Source organism: Sebastes umbrosus, chromosome 2, assembly GCF_015220745.1.
Source record: "Sebastes umbrosus isolate fSebUmb1 chromosome 2, fSebUmb1.pri, whole genome shotgun sequence".
Taxonomy (NCBI): Eukaryota; Metazoa; Chordata; class Actinopteri; order Perciformes; family Sebastidae; genus Sebastes; species Sebastes umbrosus.
In genome coordinates, this window is record NC_051270.1 from 13,819,660 (window position 1) to 13,839,672 (window position 20,013).

Here is a 20,013-nt window from a genome sequence, read left to right on the forward strand (position 1 = left end):
CAGCTCATCAAGAAGAGCCGGCTCTTTCGGCCCCGAAACGGTTCTTCGTTTTACCACTTCTGCCTTTTATAATTCAGCAAAAATTTAGCGCTGTTTTGACCTATGATTGTGCATATATATCACTTAAACTATTAAATTTAATTATACGAAACCTTATAATTTCCAGAATACCATACTTTGACATGCTGCTTCGTTTCCAACTGTCACTCATCTTGTCTGCTATTCGCGCACCGCACTCCTGGTGGGCATGTCACTAGACACAAGGCTGTCCCCACCTGATTGGACGAACGCTTTCCATCCGTGGACTACTGCTCCCAGCTTTCAAACTGGAACCAGTATGGAGGCTCGTTTGGAAACTTTCTTCTCTTATTTCACGAAAATAGTTCACCGAAATGTGTTTCTGAAAACATTTAAGGCGAGAAATAAGCCACGCAGTTTGCTAAATCTGTCTTTATTTTGGATCGATGACGTTTATTTTAAAAGATTTCTCAGGAGTTTCGAGAGGCGGCGAGGCGCGTCGGACGCCCCGTAATTTGCATAAAGTAGACTAGCCCTCAACTTTATGCAAATGAGGAGCGGGCGTCGTGACGGTCCGTTTCTCGAATCGCGACGCCATGCTACCAGAATGCATTGCGCGGCTGCTTACATAGACAATGAATGGGGAGCGTGGAAAGCACGGAGCCTGTGGACACGTACCATTAAAGGGACTGTTTGTAACTTTTTAAGCGTATAAATGTACCAGGACGGGACACATGCGCGCTCGCATATGTGAGAGCCTCTCCTCCACTGCCTGCCTGCCTGCCTTCACTCAGACAGCGCGCGTTCTCGCTGTCTCGCTCCACCTCTAGACGTGAACACGCGCTCACTACCCACAGAAGAGTTAGTTTAGCTCTGAGAATATCTAGTGAATGTACAGTGGACGTTTGTGCAGAAATAAATGCTGCAGCTCCTCCAGACTAACAGAGGTTTTCCGTGTCTTGTGAAGTGACGGGGCTCCGCAGCGAGAAACGTTATCAGCGGCAACCGGTCGGAGACGGCAACGTTTCTCTTCCTGCTCAGCCCCGGCACCGACCCGCTTTTCCTGCTCAGCCTCTGAGGCTGAGCAGGAAAAGCCAGCATTGACTCATGGAGAGACCTTCGTCTGGTCAGCTAACATTACTGCCAAGCAGGTGAAATATAGAAGGATATTGTGGTTTTAGCTGACGTGTGTCGCCTCACTGTTTTGAGCGATGCTCGTTCATTAGAGCGAGCACAAGCGCGAGCCTGACGCTGACTTTCGTTGACTTAACGGCCACAGGTGTCGCTGTTAACACGCATTTATGAATCTTACAAACAGTCCCTTTAAAGGAAGAAAGAAAAAAAAAAAGAAAAAAACGGCTCTCGGACGGGAGCCGGCTCTTATCGTTCACTTAAAAGAGCCGGCTCTTTGAACCGGCTCGTTCTTAGCAACACATCAGTAACTCGTATGGGTCCGTAGAGTCAGAGCAGAGAGAGCAGAGAGAGCAGGGTTATAGAGCAGAGAGAGCAGGGTTATAGAGCAGGTTAGAGGGGATCTGTGGGTTCAACTAGTGAGCAATCTCTCAATCTCTGAGATCACCACAACACAGACATGTCGGGGGATAACGAGGAAACACAGACTGCGGAGGAGACACCAGTAGACGACAGCAAGGTAACTATGGTGACTGTGTTAGCAGCCTCAGCTAGCTGTTAGCTTTGTTAGCTGTAGCTAACGGTTATAGCTTACCGTTAGCTTCTATTCGTCTTATTGTTGACATATTAACCGAAGACAGCTGCTAAGCCCTTATGTCACGTGTCAAACTATCATAACGACATCGCGTTACCGTTTCTGTCGCTAACAGAGCGGATGGATGTTTCGGATGGTTGGATGTCAGAGCTAGCTTAATGCTAACTCGCCAAGCTAACTGTCATGACATTCAGACACACTGTGAGACAGTTATCTCTCAGCTGCTCATGTGAGTTAGCTCTCTGGCTCCAAGCCTAGTTACAGTCACGTTATCTTCTATAACACTTTAGAAAGTGGATCACCTCTCTAGGGAGGACAGTCTGCAGGACAGATAATAATGCACACAGTGCACTTCAGACTGAGCTACTGGAGTTACCCTGCTGCACTATATTCAGTTTTAACAGTCTCTTCTGCACTATATTCACTTTTAACAGTCTCTTCTGCACTATATTCACTTTTAACAGTCTCTTCTGCACTATTTTCATTTTTTAATAGTCCTGTATCACAGCTGTTATTCTGCACTATATTCAGTTTTAACAGTTTTCTTCATCTCCTTGTATTTTTATATCTGGTATATTTTGTTGTACTTTGCACTACTAACTTTTTTACTGCCTTTTTACTATGTTTTGCACTATGGAACTGTGATGCTGGAAACTTGAATCTATCTATCTATATAAATTAATGTATTATTATTATTATAATAACTTTTGAGAGACTGAAAAGGAGGTAATGTCACACATTTTTGAAGACCTGTGACCATGAAATACAGGTAAGAATATCTGATTATAGCCAGATCACTTATGACATTTCTCAATTTAGGGAAATTCCTTTTAAAAAAGTTTATTTGAAAAGGAAACCAGGACATCGACAGTAGCACACAACATCCTTTAGTCAAATTCCCCCACAATCTTTGGGATAAATAAGACACTAGATAATAATAATGTACTATACTCACTTTTAACAGTCTCTTCTGCACTATATTCACTTTTTTTAATAGTCCTGTATCACAGCTGTTATCCTGCAATATATTCAGTTTTAACAGTTTTCTTCATCTCCTTGTATTTTTATATCTGGTATATTTGTTTTATTCTTTGTACTTTGCACTACTAACTTCTTTACAGCCTTTATACTAACATGTTTTGCACTATGGAACTGTGATGCTGGAAACTTGAATTTCCCTCGGGATCAATAAAGTTACTATCTATCTATCTATCTATCTATCTGAGGTCTCTACACTGGCTCCCTGTCTCTCTCAGAGAATTGATTTAAAAATAATCCTGCTGGTTTATAAAGCACTAAATGGTTTAGGGGCCAAAATACATTTCTGGTCTTCTGTTATGTTATGAACCATCCAGACCTCTCAGGTCATCTGCTTAGTGTCCCCAGAGTCAGAACTAAACATGCAGAAGCAGCATTCAGTTTTTATGCACCAAATATTTGGAACAAGCTCCCAGAAACCTGCAGGACCAACTCCAACTCTAGTTCTTTTAAATCAAAGCTTAAAACTTTCCTGTTTGCTGTTGCCTTTTATTAAACCAGATAATGATCTTATACTGCACTAGAGCTTTTACTCTTGTGTGTTATACTATATTTTAGCTTCTATCCTAGCTTTTGTTTTTAGCTTGTTTTTATTTTCTAATTATGTCTACCTCAAAATGTATTGAAAATAACTTAACTATAAACATGATTTAATAATTATATTCCGCTATTTCCCAATAGCTTGTCATTTATTTAATACATTTCCAGGAAAAGAATACAAAGTGAATTGATATGCATTATTTCCATGTCTGCTGGTAAATAGATGATAATTAGCAAATAACTTCTTTGAAATGTCTTTAAACATTTGTGTAGACAATAAGTCACACAATGGTGAGATTTGTGCTGAATAGAAGTGCCTTCTATTAGTTTTGGTTTTGGAAGTAAATATTTGGGTAATTTGGCACTAATACCAAAGAAATGTCAAATAGGTTACTTGCTAATTATCACCTAATTACCATGAAATTTGCAGACCTGTAAAATGAAGTGTTACCAAATATAGTCATGCATTAAGGTTACATGATATATTCAATAATTCTACTGTCTGGTACCACTGACTCAGTGTTTACAATTTTAAAGCTTTCTACTTATATTTCAGAAGTGGCAGACAAAAAAAATGAGTGGCCGGTAGAAATGTTTAGTGACCTGCCACAGTGGCAGGTGAGGAAAAAGGTTAATTTCTGACCCTGCTTGCCAGTATTTCCTTTTATCTTGTTTATTTGGTAGGCTAACATTAGGTGAATATTTAACTGCTTCTGTGCTTCTCGTAACCGGCTTTGTTAGAAATAGGCAGTTAACCATAGGTCTTATCCAGAAATGTTTTAGTAAACGTTTGTATACGTTAGTAGTCAAAAGGTCTAACATGGAGCCAGATTATCTCTATATCGCAATGCCATCAGCTGACAAATATTTCAGTTGGAGCCTGGAGGCACCTGCTGATTGTATAATCTGTTGTTGTGCTTGCTGTGGGTTTTGAGCAACATGTTTCCCCATTATTTCGATGCCTAATGCTTCTGCTTTTTTTCAGGATGTTCAGGACAAGGTGATCAGTCCTGAGAAGTCAGAGGAGGCTAAACTGAAGTCCAGATACCCAAATCTAGCAAATAAACCCGGGGGCTCTGACCTGCTTCGCAAACGCCTCCAGAAGGGGGTGAGTTATCTCTTGTGTTTGTCTGCAGAACATTCAGAGTTCCCTCAGGTATAGTCTCTACAACCACTGCTAATTTGTGTTAGTAATGTTGCACTTGCACTCAGTCAGTTGCTAGTTTATATGGTACCTAAACTAATGCTGTTCGACTAGTTAATATTAAATCAAGGTTCACTTGCTGGAGTTTTCTACAGCATACTAATTACATCAATGAGAACAATACAAATTTATGAAATACCCTTCAGTGTAACACAATACAAAATAGAAAAACACCACAAACTGCAGTCTCCACAATGACTATAAAATTGAATCAACACCTCTTAACAGTTTCAACAAAGCCTGAACATTAAAGCTTTCATGAAGGTAGGATTTATTGCAGGGATGTTTACCTAGACTGTGTTAGTTTCTGCTAGCTATGCGACTCATATAGATTGGTGTATAGTAACAGTGTCTCCATATATTTTACCATGAGTTATTACACGGCTTTGTTGAATACTTGATTCCGATTGGTCAATCACTGCACACTACGGTCTGTTATTTCTTCATAGCAGACCGTTGCTATGTATAACAGACCGTTGCTATGGATGCAGTTCTGATGTCGGACTCTGGCGGACCATTTTTGTATCAAATTATTGATTTCTTAAGTAAGTAGCTGTGTAATAAGCGGGATAATGTACAGCTAGCGGGTCATTTTTGTGAAATAAATCATGTTGCATCGCCCTGTCAGGGTTTATTTCAAAACAATGACCGGCTTGCTTTACATTATCCCTTACATATAATATTGTGATTCTGGTTGATGATGGTTGGTTAAACATGGACATTAGTGCACCGTTGTGACAAACAACAATTCATTTATCAAGTAATAATACCAGCAAACATACTGGGAGAATTGTCGATACTGCTTTTGATTTCGATGGTCAAAATCGTGACACCCCTATTGCCTCCCTTGTAAAACATTTGCAAAGTGTTGTTATCCATGTTTACTGACTAGCAGTCTTCTTCTTCACTGTCTTTGTTGGTGCATTTCTACATTTGTTGGTGAGTTACCTCCACCAACCGTTAATCAGCAGAATAACACAGAACAAAATGGGAAAATGATGCATCCCGTCGCCAACATGCTTATGCGTGTGCGTGTACGATACAGACAAAACGAGGACCCACTCATAATAACGCTGTTCCATAGCGCTACCAGTGGTCAAAAACTTCACAAGGTACCCTTAAAAAAGATCACAATTCGTGGCATTTGCTCTCTTTACCATCTACTTAAAATAAGCGAGTAAGTCTTTAAACACGGAGTTAAGATAAGTACTTTTATTCTATCAAAATCAGCAAACCTGTATATGTTGCATACTGATACAATGCAATGTAACAGTTCATTCTTCATAGATCACACTTTAAAATTTGAATCTTGTGTCTCTCCACAGCAAAAGTACTTTGACTCTGGCGACTACAACATGGCTAAAGCCAAGATAAAGAACAAGCAGTTGCCGACAGCTGCGCCAGAGAAGACCGAGATCACAGGGGACCACATCCCAACCCCCCAGGACCTGCCCCAGAGGAAACCTTCCCTGGTGGCCAGTAAACTGGCAGGCTGATGCACACACAGCCTCGACAGCCCCTGCAGTAACCTCCCAGCCCTAACCTTCTCCGCTCAAGTCTCAGAGCTGTAACATTTCCTCTCCCACCCCTCACAGTATCTCTCCCCTTCCTCTGCCTTCTCCCCACCCAACAGGAACCCACACCTAGCACCCGGAGAACTGGCTAGTCGATACCTTCAAATCCTGTTTATTTCTGTTTCCACCCCATCTGGCCCTGCCTCTACTGCCTCCTATCCTTGTTGTTTTTCCCTCGGTACTTTTTATTTTCTCTTTACATTAATGTAAGATACACTGAATGACGGGAAGTCCAAGTGTGAGTGTGATGAGCGGGTTATAACGCCTCAGAATGACTGATACCACGGTGTTTACTGACTGAATCTGAGTCTTGTATGGTTAGAGGGCTTTAGTGTGAACATCAGGATCACTTAGCTTGGAAGTGTGTGTGTGTATATACATATAAATATATTTCCTTTTGTGTGGCACAGGGGCAGATGTCAGCCTTTTAGAAACATTTTACATCAGATTTGTATCATTCACTGTATGTCCTTATTCTAAATCATGCTGTCAATATGCTTTCGATTTACTGAATATAGTAATCCAGAGCAGAGGCCAAGCTCAGTTTTGTTAACACTTTTGATTGTGAATCATGGGAGGAAGCTGTACTAAACAGTGAAGGCCAGAGTGTGGTATGGAACTGCATGTGTGACGCAGGGCTCCCAAAGGCAAACCTCACTGAGCTTTATTTTAATTCATCAAGGTGCGCTGAACACAGACATTTACACAGGAAGCTCAGGTGCGGCGTATCAGCACTGGGTGGCATGTAGATAATGCATTCAAGACAACTTTGAGGAGTGAAAGAGGAGGAGATGTTGCTTCAGTTTGAACTGCTATGTTATTGAAAGTTTGCACTGTATTAGTGGTGTGCCATCCATCTCAGTCAGATGATGACAGTCTTCTCCTTAGGTCAATATTCCTGGCTACAAGTTGTCATGAATGGAACATCACCATGCTAGAAGACGAGGTACAGGAGTACATGGGACCTAAAAGCTAAATTTCTGTCAGTAGGGATCAGTCTTTGTGTCCTGTATGCTGTGTGAGTAGACTCAATTTATGGGAAAACATGTACTGGGAGCAGCTCTTGGCAATGGGAACAAATGATGTCATGAATTGTGTTCAGACTTGAGAAAAACCCTTCTATACTCATAAGTTGAAGTAGTTTTTATCTTAAAAATGTCCCTGGCCCTGTATAGTGCTTTTCCAGGGTCTTTATTGACTGGATGAAGTTTACCTGCGACGCAGTAAATCGAAGCTAGCACAACATCCGTCTGAGCTGTGCATGTATATGGCTGCCCTGCTGTCATTTTGTGCCATTTTGTTTTGTAAATAAAATAGTTTTGCACAAATGTTTAATTGCCGTGTGTGTGTTATGTGGACTTTTTGATGTTTAGGACGTATTTTATGTTTAAGGTGTAGAGCTGCAATGACTAATCAATTAGTTGTCAACTATTAGATTAATCGCCAACTATTTTGATAATCGATTAATCGGGTTGAGTCATTTTTTAAGAAACAACTATGTAAAAATTCGGATTTCAGCTTCTTAAATGTGAATATTTTCTGGTTTCTTTACTCCTCTAAGACAGTAAACTGAATATCTTTGAGTTGTGGACAAAACACGACATTTGAGGACGTCATCTTGGGCTTTGGGAAACACTGATCAACATTTTTCAACATTTTCTGACATTTTATAAACCAAACAACTAATCGATTAATCAAGCAAATAATTAACAGATTAATCAACAATGAAAATAATTGTAATTGTTGTAGCCCTATTAAGGTGCTCTCAATTATTTAATCAATGCACACATTTGGCCACAAAACAGTTTTATCATATTAACGTCCAAAATTTACTTTGATGAAGAAAACTGCCTGTTTGTCTTCATCTTTGTCTTTTTTTCTCATGTTTTGAAAACTGGCTTTAGGACAAACTTTCCCTTACAGTTTGTCAGACTTTCATTTTTTGTTTCATTATGTGGTAAATTAGGCAGTTTTGTGGCCATCAGTAATATAGATGTCAACAAAAGGGGGCACAAAAATCATCTGAACTCCAGTCAGAGGCGATCCAGCACCACAGTCAATGACACAAGACTAAAGGAGTTTAAACTTTAGGTTTTATATTTTCCCTTTATAACTAAACCCCGATAGTTGCACCAACAAAATAAAATGTCGGAAATTACTGTTGAATCTCTTTTGATAATAATTGATTATAATTTGATCATAAGCATCCTTTTACAAGCACATTGTTGTTGCATTATACTGCAAGGTGTTCCTGCATTTTACCCATTCAGTTGTTACCTTGCCACAAGAAATAACATTTTGGTGATTCATGGACTGATTATTGCTTCTTTTGCTTCTTTTTTAGTTATTTATTTATTATTGCAAAAACTTTGCTGAATTAAAGGGAATGCTTTTTTCTATATTCTTATTTTTTGGTTTAATGTTTCTTTCTCTTCTAACAGAATGGATCAGTGACACATCATACATATATAATACATTAAGTACATCAATTCCTTATATACTGATATTCCAGCATGTACATATATTAATGAATGAATGAATGATTTATTATTATTATTATTATTATTATTATGTCCCTAGAATAAATAGAAATTGATTGATAAAGATGATTCTGGGGGTCCACAGCTGAGGGCCCTCACAAATTACAGTTCGATCATTTTATTTATTTACGAGAGGGTGGAGTTTGTAGTCATGAAAGACAGCCAGATAAAACACAGTATATTTACAATTAAATAATTCGATTCATATTGAAGCCATGTTGCTAAAGTAAAATGAAATGTATTTATTTTTTTGTTTTTTTTAGGAACTACCCTGTTTGGCGTAAGAATAAAAGAACTCGTGTTTTTTGTTGGTGTATTTTCAACTCGTGACCATCAGAGGGAGCAGTATGAAAGGTGTTCCTGAATTTTACCCATTCAGTTGTTACATGCCACAAGAAATACCACTTTTTTTGTGAGTCATGCATTGATTATTGCTTTCCTTTTTTTGCTTAAAGTTTTTCAAATTACAAATATAATAAATTAAGTACACTTAATTTAAGTAAATTCCTTATATACTGATATCCCAGCATGTGCACATATTGTACATACATGTAAAATAAAATGGAAAAAACATAAAAATAGGGATAGTTTATATATTATATTATATTATCATTCTATGATATGTTTATTGCCAATACTGTATATACTGCTCCTATTTTTATACTTCCTTCTATTTAAATGGTTCATATTTTGTTTCACTTTGTTTAGCTCTTTTTTTTACTGTGTTAGCTGATGCATCTTGTTTTTTGCACTATCCCCTTTGCTGCTGTACACTGCAAATTCCCCCACTGTGGGACTAATAAAGGAATATCTTATCTTATCTTATCTTATATGAGTTATTAGAGGAGAAGTGAGAAAGGGGTAGGGAAATATAAGGTTTACTTCTACCTACTCCTTTTCGGAACACTATTACTCTTGTTTTGTTTGTTATTATTTTGTATTTGTTTTTATTTATTTTTTATGTTCGAAATAAAGTCATTCATTCATTATTATTATTATTATTATTATTATTATTATTATAATAATAATAATAATAATTACAATAATAAAAACAATAATTATTATTATAATAATAATAATAATAACAATAACAATTATTATTATTATTATTATTATTAAAACTGAAATATTGCCCCTAGAAAAAATATAAATTGATTAGTAAAGATGATTCTGGGAGCCCTTAAAAAAAATTAAAAATGATTTTTTTTTTTTTCAGGAACTACATTGTTTGGCGTAAGAACAAAAATAAAGCAGTAATATTTTTTGTTGGTGTATTTTCACCTGGTGACCAGCTGGAGGCGCAGTGCTCCACGCGGCAGCAGCAGCAGCAGCAGCAGCAGCAGCACTACTGTTTGGCTGAATCATTTCATCCATTGTACCCAGAATGCAAAGTGAGCTACAGAAACCTCAGCAGCCTCAATGCTCCTCCAGGTTATCATGGCGATAAGAGACACATCTTACCCTTGAGTTGAGCTCCTCTCTGCAGCAACAACAAAAGGATTTCCTCCTCCTCCTCCTCCTCCTCCGCTACATGAGACACAAACACAACGATGAGTCTTCATGCTGCCGGAGGTTTAGCCCAGACTGGAGCGAAAGGACATAGCGTGAGAGAGGACAGAGACACCGCCATGGCAGCGTCGGAGCTGTATACAAAGGTAAAAACAAGTGCATTTCTATATGTATATATAGTTGCATGAGAGCATGTCTGCTGAACAGGATGTTTTAAACCACAGAGAGAACATGCTGCTCTGACAGCACCTTTTAAATATAACATTAGCTAGGTATTAGTCAGTGAAATGGGTGCAGCTGACAAAAAAAGACAGATGCAGTCGTCCTTTTTCATGCATCCTGCAAAATCAGCTTTATTAATGTATGTTTTAGTGTCATTTATCACCTAAACTATATATTTACCCTCCTCCTCCTGGGGCCTTTATATATATATTGTACATCATCCCCCCACTGGAGGCTATATGGGATGATGCAAAGGCGGTGCCAGCCATGATGGAGGCAGATCTGGTGTTTTTTTTTTATTGTTTTTCAACCATAATATTTACTAGTTCAACCCTGTGCATTCACATTTATATTAGCTGTTTTATTATTATTATGTCTCAGGTTTATTATGACCCAGTTCTCATGATGGTGTGAGCTGAGTCCTTGCAGGTTTGGGTACCACTAAAGATGCTGCGATGAGCGCCGCATCCGGACAGTGTAGCATCCTTTAGCATCCCCGGATGTTGAGACTAGTAGAGGCCCTGAAAGCCTCACTATATACAGCCCCAGGATGCTCACTGGAGAGAATATGACACTACTGCTGCTGCTGCTGGAGGAGGACTCACAAGGTCATAAGTGCTGCTGCTGTATTTTCTGTGATTGGAAAACCAGTACAATAAAGTGTGTGTGTGTGTGTGTGTGTGAGGGAGAAGGAGATGAGTCACCCATCCCCCCCCACCACTATAACAGCTGGTGTGTTCAGCTTGAATAATAAGAATAAGAAGATGAAGGTGGTGGTGAGGAGGAAACGTGACAGTGTTTTGTGATGACGATTGTTGTTGAAATTCTTTTTTATATCTGTACTAAACAGCAGCACTGCAGTGTATTTGTAATTTGCACCGCTCTACTTTCATGCTGATGGAAGTGTTTTCCCGCCTCTGTTGTCTTAAGTGCATATTAGAGGAGCTTATAGACAAAGTGGACGGAGTCTTTGGACCAGATGACACAGATTTGAACTCTTGTGTCAGCAAATGATCTCCCTGCTGTTGGCTCCTTGGGGTGCTGTTCTGTGGCTGATACTGACCTCTGATCGTTAAGGAGAGATGCAAACAAAAAGGCATCTTGTTTCATTTAGTGCTGAAACTGTTCGATTAATCTATTAATTGATTGACATAAAATTGACCGTCATTTTTCAAAGCAAAGCAATACTTCACTGTTTCCAGTCGGCTCCAGCTTCTTAAATGTGAATATTTGCTGATTTTCTTAATCATCTTAATTAGTAAATTCAGTATTTTTCAGTTTTGGACTGTTGGCTTTTTTTTTTTTTTAAAACAATATTTTCTGACATGTTATAGACCGAACTATTAAAGCAGCGGTAGGCGAGATTGGAGCAAATATGATTTTAAAAAAAGTTATTTTTATAAAACGGTCACTATATCCTGACAGTAGTGCATGAGACGAAATGATGTGTCTCTGTGTCCTCCAGTGTCCTCCGGTGCTCCTGATGAAATCTGTAAGATTTCACAGAACAGAGGAAAACAACCAATCAGAGCCGAGCTGGAGCCTTGTAGTGTACTGTTTAGCTGTAAAATGAGAAAGTTTGTGACCCGGCAGCCACGTTGAGATCAGTTGAAGAAATACCAAGCATCGCCCACCAGCCAGAGCACAGCCAATAGGAATGCTCTCTCTCTCTGAAATGACCTGTGATTGGCCAAAGTCTCCCGTCAGGGGCTAGATTGTTTAAAGCCTGAAAACAGAGCCCATAATGAGGTGCAGTAGTCCAGCTATCTCTCAGAACACTTGAATTACAATATGCTGAAAGGTTATTATGGAATTTTTGCCCAATGACGCCAAAAACATTGCCTACTGCAGGTTTAAGTCAACGACAGTCAGCGTCCTGTTGCTCGTGCTATGTAGACGAGCATCGGTCAAAAACAGTGAGGCGACACACACAAGACTGAACGTGACTGACAGCTAAAAACACAATATCATTATATATTTCACATGCTTGGCAGTAATGTTAGCTTACCTGTCCAATAGGAATTTTGCCAGCTTGGGGTCCGCTTTTGCTTCTGTGGAGTTTGTGTTGGAGTCTGAGTTGTGGTGAGGGCTGGTTGTTTATTGCCGCAGCGGACTCCATTTCTAACCAAACGTTAGCTATGGTTGCATACTGTTATCCCTGTGGCAGAGCTGAAGAGAGGAAAGGCACTCGTGAGCATACATGACGTCACATCCGTTGGATTTTCCCGGAAAAAACGGCCCGCAATCTTCACATTAAAAGCAGACCTCAGACTGACAGAGGAAACCCAGAAAGTTGCGGAAGGTCTAATTTTTTAGGTTAGGGTACAACCTGTTCATGCATAGGTAAAATAAGTTTGTTTATAGCTGTGTGCAAGGCTAGCAGGTTGGTCGTGCTTTTTTTCTATATTAAATGTCCTAGTCACACGTCATTCAGTGTCCTTCAAAATGCCTTTCAATTTTCAGGATATCCTCCCAGCAAACAAGTTAGAGTTTTGCTACAGAAAATGTGTCTTTCTAATGGTCATGGTGGCTTTAAATGAATGAAAACCACATAGAAAATGACGGTCTGACATACAGTATGATGTCTGCATTATAAATTCAAAACATTTAAAGGTTGCTGCCTACTCTGTGCTTTCACTCTCATGGGTTGGGTTTGGCTAAATAGCACTTAGGTGAGAAATTACAACCAGTCATCAATGAAATGCAAGTAGATTTTGGCAATTAGTTTCCTCTGCCAGCAGGATTTGGCGTTATTCCATAATAATCTGGTTGGGTGTTAAATGGTTTTAATTGTAAAGGAATAGGGTCAAATTTGGATGTACATGTCCGTGTGGCTGAGAAACACAAAGTTAGTTTCTGCTTTGAATGGTCCCGTCTGTTTCAGAAGTCCGAACCCTCTGTGATTTACTTTTCCAACACAGGGGTGGAAAACACTCTGCCCTTTGTGCGTATGAGTCAGCCTTATAGAAGCTTATTGAGCGGGTCTGAGCTGCTTGGTTAACATACACAAACACACACGCACAGACACAGACACACCCACACACACACACAAAGTGTCCACACACACATACACGCACACACACACACACACACACACGCACATACACACACACACACACACACACACAAATAAATACACAGATAGCATCAGATTCTGCTCCAATCTATGTTTGGCTCCCGTCTGACCCGACCGCCAGTATAAAGAGAGGTGAGTCAGAGGTGAGGGCAGATTTTGTAGATTGGAGGAGAAGGACGAAGCTACAGTTGTAATCATTAATCGCCAATAAAAAAAATCTGCATTGTTTAATTAGATTGATTCAGTCTGTTCCATCAGCAACGAATCAGGATCAAATAATGAATGTGAATGAAACAGTGCTGTGTAAAAAGCAGAGATGGAAGAGAAGGAGGATATTGTCATGGAAATGAAAGTGAGGCAGTGCTCCATTAGATGACTCACAGATGGAAAGGCTATTCAATGCACAGCCCAAGGTTTCAAAAATACATACTGCATTAGAAGGAGTGTTTTGCTGTACCCCGACAAATGCAGATACTTTATTTTTAGAATTACTAGACTCGGCTTGACTCTAAATTGACCGTAGGTGTGAACGTGAGCCTGAATGGTTGTCTGTCTCTATGTGTCAGCCCTGTGATAGTCTGGCGACCTGTCCAATGTTAGCTGGGATTGGCTCCCACAAGAGCTGCAGTTTTGGAGATGCTCTGACCCAGTCGTCTAGCCATCACAATTTGTCCCTTGTCAAAGTCGCTCACATCCTTAACGCTTGCCCATTTTTTCTGCTTCCAACATAAAGTTCAAAATGTTCACTTGCTGCCTAATATATCCCATCCACTGCCAGGTGCGATTGTAACAAGATAATCAATGTTATTCACTTCACCTCAGGGGTCTTAATGTTATGGCTGATCGGTATGTATATTTATATGAGTCTCATAGTGTGCTTCAGGAATGACGTATTTTTGTAGGCCAACCAGGAAGTTAGCATCGCCTTGGTTCCCTCGACAAAAAGCCAATGGGATTGTTCCATTGGGTTTTAGATTATTGCAGAAAATAAACTCTGTGGCAAACACACGTTTATGATACTTGCATGTTTTGTTCAGCAAGATAATCTTCATAATTGAATACCACTTTTATGATTTTTCAAGTGTAAATGCAATCACCAGAAGTAAAAAGCTAAACGTTAGTCTATAAATGAACTAAACAACGGTAGCATAAACGCGAGTATACACAACGAGGCTGTAAAGGTGAACGAGTCGGCGTGATGGTGTTTAGTAGTCTCATTTAGCCACTTGTTAGCAACTGCCTTTTTTAGGATACATAAGGGCTTCAAAATTCATGAGTGGGATATTTACTGACGTATTTTATATCGTAGAACAAAATGTTAAAATCTCTTCAGCTTGTGTTAACCATAGACCTTATTTCAGGCATATAACCAAAAACCCATTCAAAAAGCTCATTGACTTCCAGATGAGGGAACCAAAAGTGCTAAAATGCTAACTCATTTCTGGGTTTTCATGTTCAAGATCATGGTTTTTCTTTTGTTGCCCACTGATCAGGCACGGTAAGGAAGGATCAGGACAAGGAAACACAAGAAGAGGTAGTCTACTTACTGTATGGAGCACTGAGGCATTTGGATCTGTTATTTAAAAGAGAGTGCCAGAAAAAGCTGTTTTATTACTGTACTGCTACTTGAGGAGACAATGGAGAGAGGAGGGGTGGGAATTATAGGTTAAGTACATTACTGTAATCATTCTGTATTACAATACAGGCACTTTTAAATGAAGTGATTATATTGCAAAAGAATTACCTTCATTACATTAAGATTGTTGGGTTAACAGATCAGGAAAACAATATAATATACAGTTTTTCATAAAGCAGGAATCATTCATACACTGTATGTACTGTATATTCATTGCACTGTGTGGTGCTTTCAGGATCACATCACTCTACAGACCTCTGTGATGAAACAGCATGTGACAAACTGCATAGTTAGTCTTTGCCTCTTCAATTCACGTACACACACACATGCTACCGGTACACATGCGCCATTATTCATTTGTCAAACTGGCAAAAGGCTAAACTGCCAGTAAGCTGTTCCACACTTGAAATTCTGGCAGCAAAGGAAAGATAGACCTCTGCTACCTCTGAATCACAAGAAAAGTGCATCACATTGTTGGTGCTCCATAGGTTTCTGAAGAGCCATTGTGAAGCTCAGAGCCGCCGCCATCTTGGCAGTGACGACACAGCCTAACTCAAGCTAATCCAAAAATGGTCAAAGCGGTGGATCGATGGTGGAGCTGAGGCTGTCCAGGTGACGCAGCAGAGCAGACAGCTAGCAGCTAGCGACCTGTTATGGCACCCACCTGTCACTCAAAGTGGCAACGGTCTGATTATGCCTAACTTTAAGCCTCAATATAAGTTAAACAGGTGAGATTATAAAGATTCACCCCCGTACAGTTGTCATGAACGGGGAAATTAGTTATCAAAACCAAAAGCGTTTTTTGTAGCAGGCTGTAAACATGTTGATTTCTGCTGTAAAATTGGGCATTTTTACATGGGGGCCAGCCTCAAGTGGTCATTTGAGTCAAGTCAAGTTAGATCTGGTGCTGCCGCTGGTCAACAACCCGCTGTTCGGATAATTTTTTAGTAATCAGAGCAGCACCAAAGCAACGGTACACATAAACATTTGAATGGGAATGTCCCTTCTACTCCTAATTGTATTTCTGTGGTTGAAACTTTGCAGCATGTTGCACATATGGGCCACACGGTACTCAGTGATGTGAGGGAGCGAGTGTTGTCATGAGCAGCTGATGGAGAGGAAAAAAAAATCTGCTGTTACATCACTTATTAGGGTGTTTCTAAAAGCACAGCATGCTTGATTGTTTGAGCCCATAGAGAGCAGGGCAACAGTGTTTTTCTGTGCTTTAGTGTAAATTTATATCCCTATCCCTAATGTTTGATAGCAGCGTGGCTCCATGTCATGTCAGTTGATTGGTCGGTCTGTCCACCACTTTGGTCCAGACCAGACCTGGGCATTAAATGGCCCGCGGGCCGGAACCGGCCCTCGTGATGATTCTGCCTGGCCCGGGATGTCTCAGACAAAACACACAATTCTACTTACGAAGCTAAAAAAAAAACAGTAAAGAAAATAGCTTTTATTCTGAAATGCTCTTGTATCGTGAGTGTGCTTCTTCCTGTCACACTTGACATTGACGTAAATTGACGTGAGTGATGTTTGAAGTAACGTCACCTACTAAGGTGGCGCGTCTATAATAAGTCACGGACTGCTAAGTATTTCTTCACGGAGGTTGGCGGTAAAGCTGTGTGCGTAGTTTGCAACAAACATGTCGCTGTATTCAAAGACTAGGATTTGTTTGGCCCCCTGGCAACAATCTGTGTTTCTCATGTGGCCCCCCCCAAGAAAAAATATTGCCCAGCCCTGGTCCAGACTGAAATATCTCAACAACTATTGGATGGTTTGCCATGAAACTGGGTACAGATATCCATGATGCCCAGAGGATGAATCCTACTTTTGTGTTTTATTAACCTTTCTTCTAGCGCCACCATGCAGTTCACATTTGTGGTTTCTCACAACCTTTGGATGGAGTGCCATGAAATTTGGTACAGATGTTCATATATCTGTATACATTTCATATTATAGCATAGTAGTTCTAAATATGTCATGGAAGAGGTCAGTTACACTTTTATGTGCCATATCTTGCCTGAACTGCATCAGGTGGCGAAATTTTACATGATCTAATGTGGTTTATTTTTCTCTCCCCAGCTCTATTTGAGAGCATGTGCATTAGATTACTGAGATAACCTGGTTAAAGTAATTGCGCTAGTCATGTTGTATATGCTCTGGCATGTAGTCGGCGCGGTGCTGTCCAACACAGACAAACACGCCAAGGGCAGATTCACAGAGGAGAGCTGCATGTTTATCGCTAAAATAGTGATTCTGACTGTTCAGTGTGACGGTGCGGCAATTAGTTCTTGTAACGATTTGGGGAACAAACCTTTAGCAGCTTATTTCAACATCAATTTCAGACTGGTATCGTAAAATAAATGAAATGCGTTATTGTTAGACAACACAGACACATATAGGTTTAGTAACTACAATTTGGATTAATGTTGTTTAATTGAATTAATGTGCTTCACCTCCTGTAAAATAAGAGGATATTTTCAATCCAGCGTATAGGAACAAGACTCAGACAGTTGTTGTTTGGAGCCATGTTTGTGGTAAAGTCCTGTTTACTCACTGAGAGTTTTGTCTGCCTCCCAACTCGTGATCGAGAAAGGAAACCAGGATGTTCTACAGACATCAGGGATAACCAATCATTTGTCACAATTGCAAGGGACTACGGTGAACGTTGCTTGTGTCTGCAGACACACTGGGAAGGTTTCATCCACCAGTGAGCTCTGGAGCTCAGTGCTCGATCAGCTAGCGTCTGGTCTTGTGGTATGAACGGCTGGAGGCATCCAGAAAACCAGCAGACTCGCAGCATGAGCTAGAGACTTGATAAATAGACAAGATGAACCGGGAGTTGGAGTATATGTTTGTAGAAGTAAGTTCATGCTTCTTTTAAGCTTTCAATTTTCATCCCATCTCTCCATTCATTGAGTAAGTAGATGTATCTTGTGAAATTGTTTAAGAAGATTGACTTGGAATCAAATGAAGCTGTTGAAGGAGAACCTACTTTGTCTTTTTGGCTTTTAGGTTCTTTGATAAGTGATATCTGATATCTGTAAGTTCTGGTCTTGAATTTGGTAAATTTGGCCTCTTTAATGTGCAACACGGAGCCCCGGTCCTGACACACCCTTCTTCTGTAGTAAAAAAAAGTTATGTCAATGAAATCAGCAGGGCGGTAATAACTCATAATAGAGAAGCAACAAATCTGATTTTAGCCTGAGCGGTGTTTTGGTATCTGAATAGCAGTAAAATCTTTGTTTCCTATCAAAAACACTGGATGTAGTTTGTCCCAGATTTTGTAAATACATGGCTGCATATCTCGGTTTACAGTCCAGCACACAACTCAGTTGACTAGATGGGGAAGCAATATGTTCTCCTATTGAATGATAAACGAGCAGCATGTTAGTGTCCTGTTATAGCCTTATAAATCATTTCCCCACATGTTACCTGTTTTCTCTAGCATGTTGTACGTAGCAGCAAGGGGAGGGCATTTGTAGAGAACCAAGAAAAACGTTTCTCCGAAGCGCTGTTTACCTTAGCATGGCTTATTCTTCATTTTAATGTTTGTATATCTTTTCCTAATTCCCTTCGCAAAGTCCCGCCCCTCGAACGCAGACTGGCCAATCATAGCGTAGCATCGGCCAGCCTCGACCAAGGTACGACAACTATACGGCTCTGCTCCATGTAGACTCTCATGCAATCGTTTCAGATTATCATTATCATTTTCAGGCTGGTTTTGTCGATTTCGAGCTCGTCATGGTTAAATGTTGTGTAATAGCGATACTCGTTAGCCGGAGAGGTTAGAAGGAGAGATACATTTCTAAAGCGTTACGTTTCTACGTAAAAACCTGTGAGTTAACATTAGCAGGGTGCGTTAGCACATCATTAACTAGGGTAAGCACTCTGCAAACCAAGCTACTGAAGGTATACTGAATTTACTTTTTAATTTCTGTAACGATGAATAAAGACCTACCCAGCTTTACTGGAACAGTGTTGTTCCTAATTTTCATTGTCTTCTGTCTTTTACACTGTGATCTGTAGGCTTTAGCTTCTATCTTTATCTTTTGAATCTGTTTTTGCTGTATGACATCCTGGATATATAATCAGACTCAAATTGTAGACCCTTCTGCCTGCTTCACTCTGAAATCATTTTTTCTTTTTTTCCAAAAAATAGATAAGATTTATACAGGGAGTGTATTTAATGACAGTGTGAGTACTCTGGTAACTCTGACGGCTTGATGGAGTAGCAGCGGGGGGCGGGGCTTAGCGAACGGCCAATCGATTGACTATTCAGGCCCGTTATCTGGTGTAAACATAAGACAATAGTGCAGCTGTGCACTGATTCTCCTACCCTGACATAACGCACAGAAGTGAACTGCTCTACTCCAGGAGTCAGCTCTGACTAAACTAATGAGATTAGAGGCTGAGCATCGTCACAGCGTCTTAGTAAGAGACCCTGATCTTTGGCAATCTCTGGACATTGGCAGGCTAGTTGATCCTAGAAAGGGAAAACCATCGGGTGTAGAGAAACTAGCATAGTTTGTTTCCAACCAAACTCTCCAGCAGCACTGAGGTCTCTGTATCTTTACTTCATGCTGCGTCTGCCCAGCTGAGCAGAAAAACAGCAGATCCTCACATGAGTGGCATCATGTGACGAGGCCTCTGCAGCAGTCTGGGACTCCATTGACGGCTTTACTGAGAATATGTGAGCAAAACACCCCTTTTACATACCACTGCAGCTGTCTAGGAAACAGTCTCTGCCAGACCGTGTTGTAAAAGGTTTTCAGGTTTATTAATTTATTTCCACTTGATTCACTCTTATGATTATGCGTCCTTCACTTAATTCCTCTCAGTCTTCTATAAAGTTAAAAGAATTATTTCACTAAGACCAGTTCACAACAGAGCAGAGGAGTGTCATTTTATTTGAGGAAAAGCTATG

General features: G+C 40.0%; 2 protein-coding genes across 10 annotated transcripts in view; both read left to right on the forward strand.

The window, feature by feature from the left end:
• The first annotated feature begins 1,454 nt into the window (after positions 1-1,454).
• On the forward strand, positions 1,455-7,435 carry arpp19a (cAMP-regulated phosphoprotein 19a). Its single transcript, XM_037757996.1, has 3 exons — positions 1,455-1,669; positions 4,308-4,430; positions 5,852-7,435. The coding sequence occupies exons 1-3, from the start codon at positions 1,610-1,612 to the stop codon at positions 6,020-6,022; spliced, it is 354 nt and encodes a 117-aa protein (XP_037613924.1). The 5' UTR covers positions 1,455-1,609; the 3' UTR covers positions 6,023-7,435.
• Positions 7,436-9,959: 2,524 nt separating this feature from the next.
• myo5aa (myosin VAa) overlaps positions 9,960-20,013 on the forward strand; it is a 75,226-nt gene continuing 65,172 nt past the window's right edge. For 5 of the 9 annotated variants that reach the window (XM_037757625.1, XM_037757631.1, XM_037757639.1 and 2 more), the window contains exon 1: positions 9,961-10,295. In XM_037757625.1, the coding sequence (XP_037613553.1) occupies positions 10,191-10,295 (105 nt within the window). In that variant the 5' untranslated portion in view covers positions 9,961-10,190. Of the gene's footprint in view, positions 10,296-20,013 lie in introns of all 9 variants that reach the window. The other 4 variants (XM_037757604.1, XM_037757619.1, XM_037757612.1 and 1 more) reach the window with 2 other exon arrangements.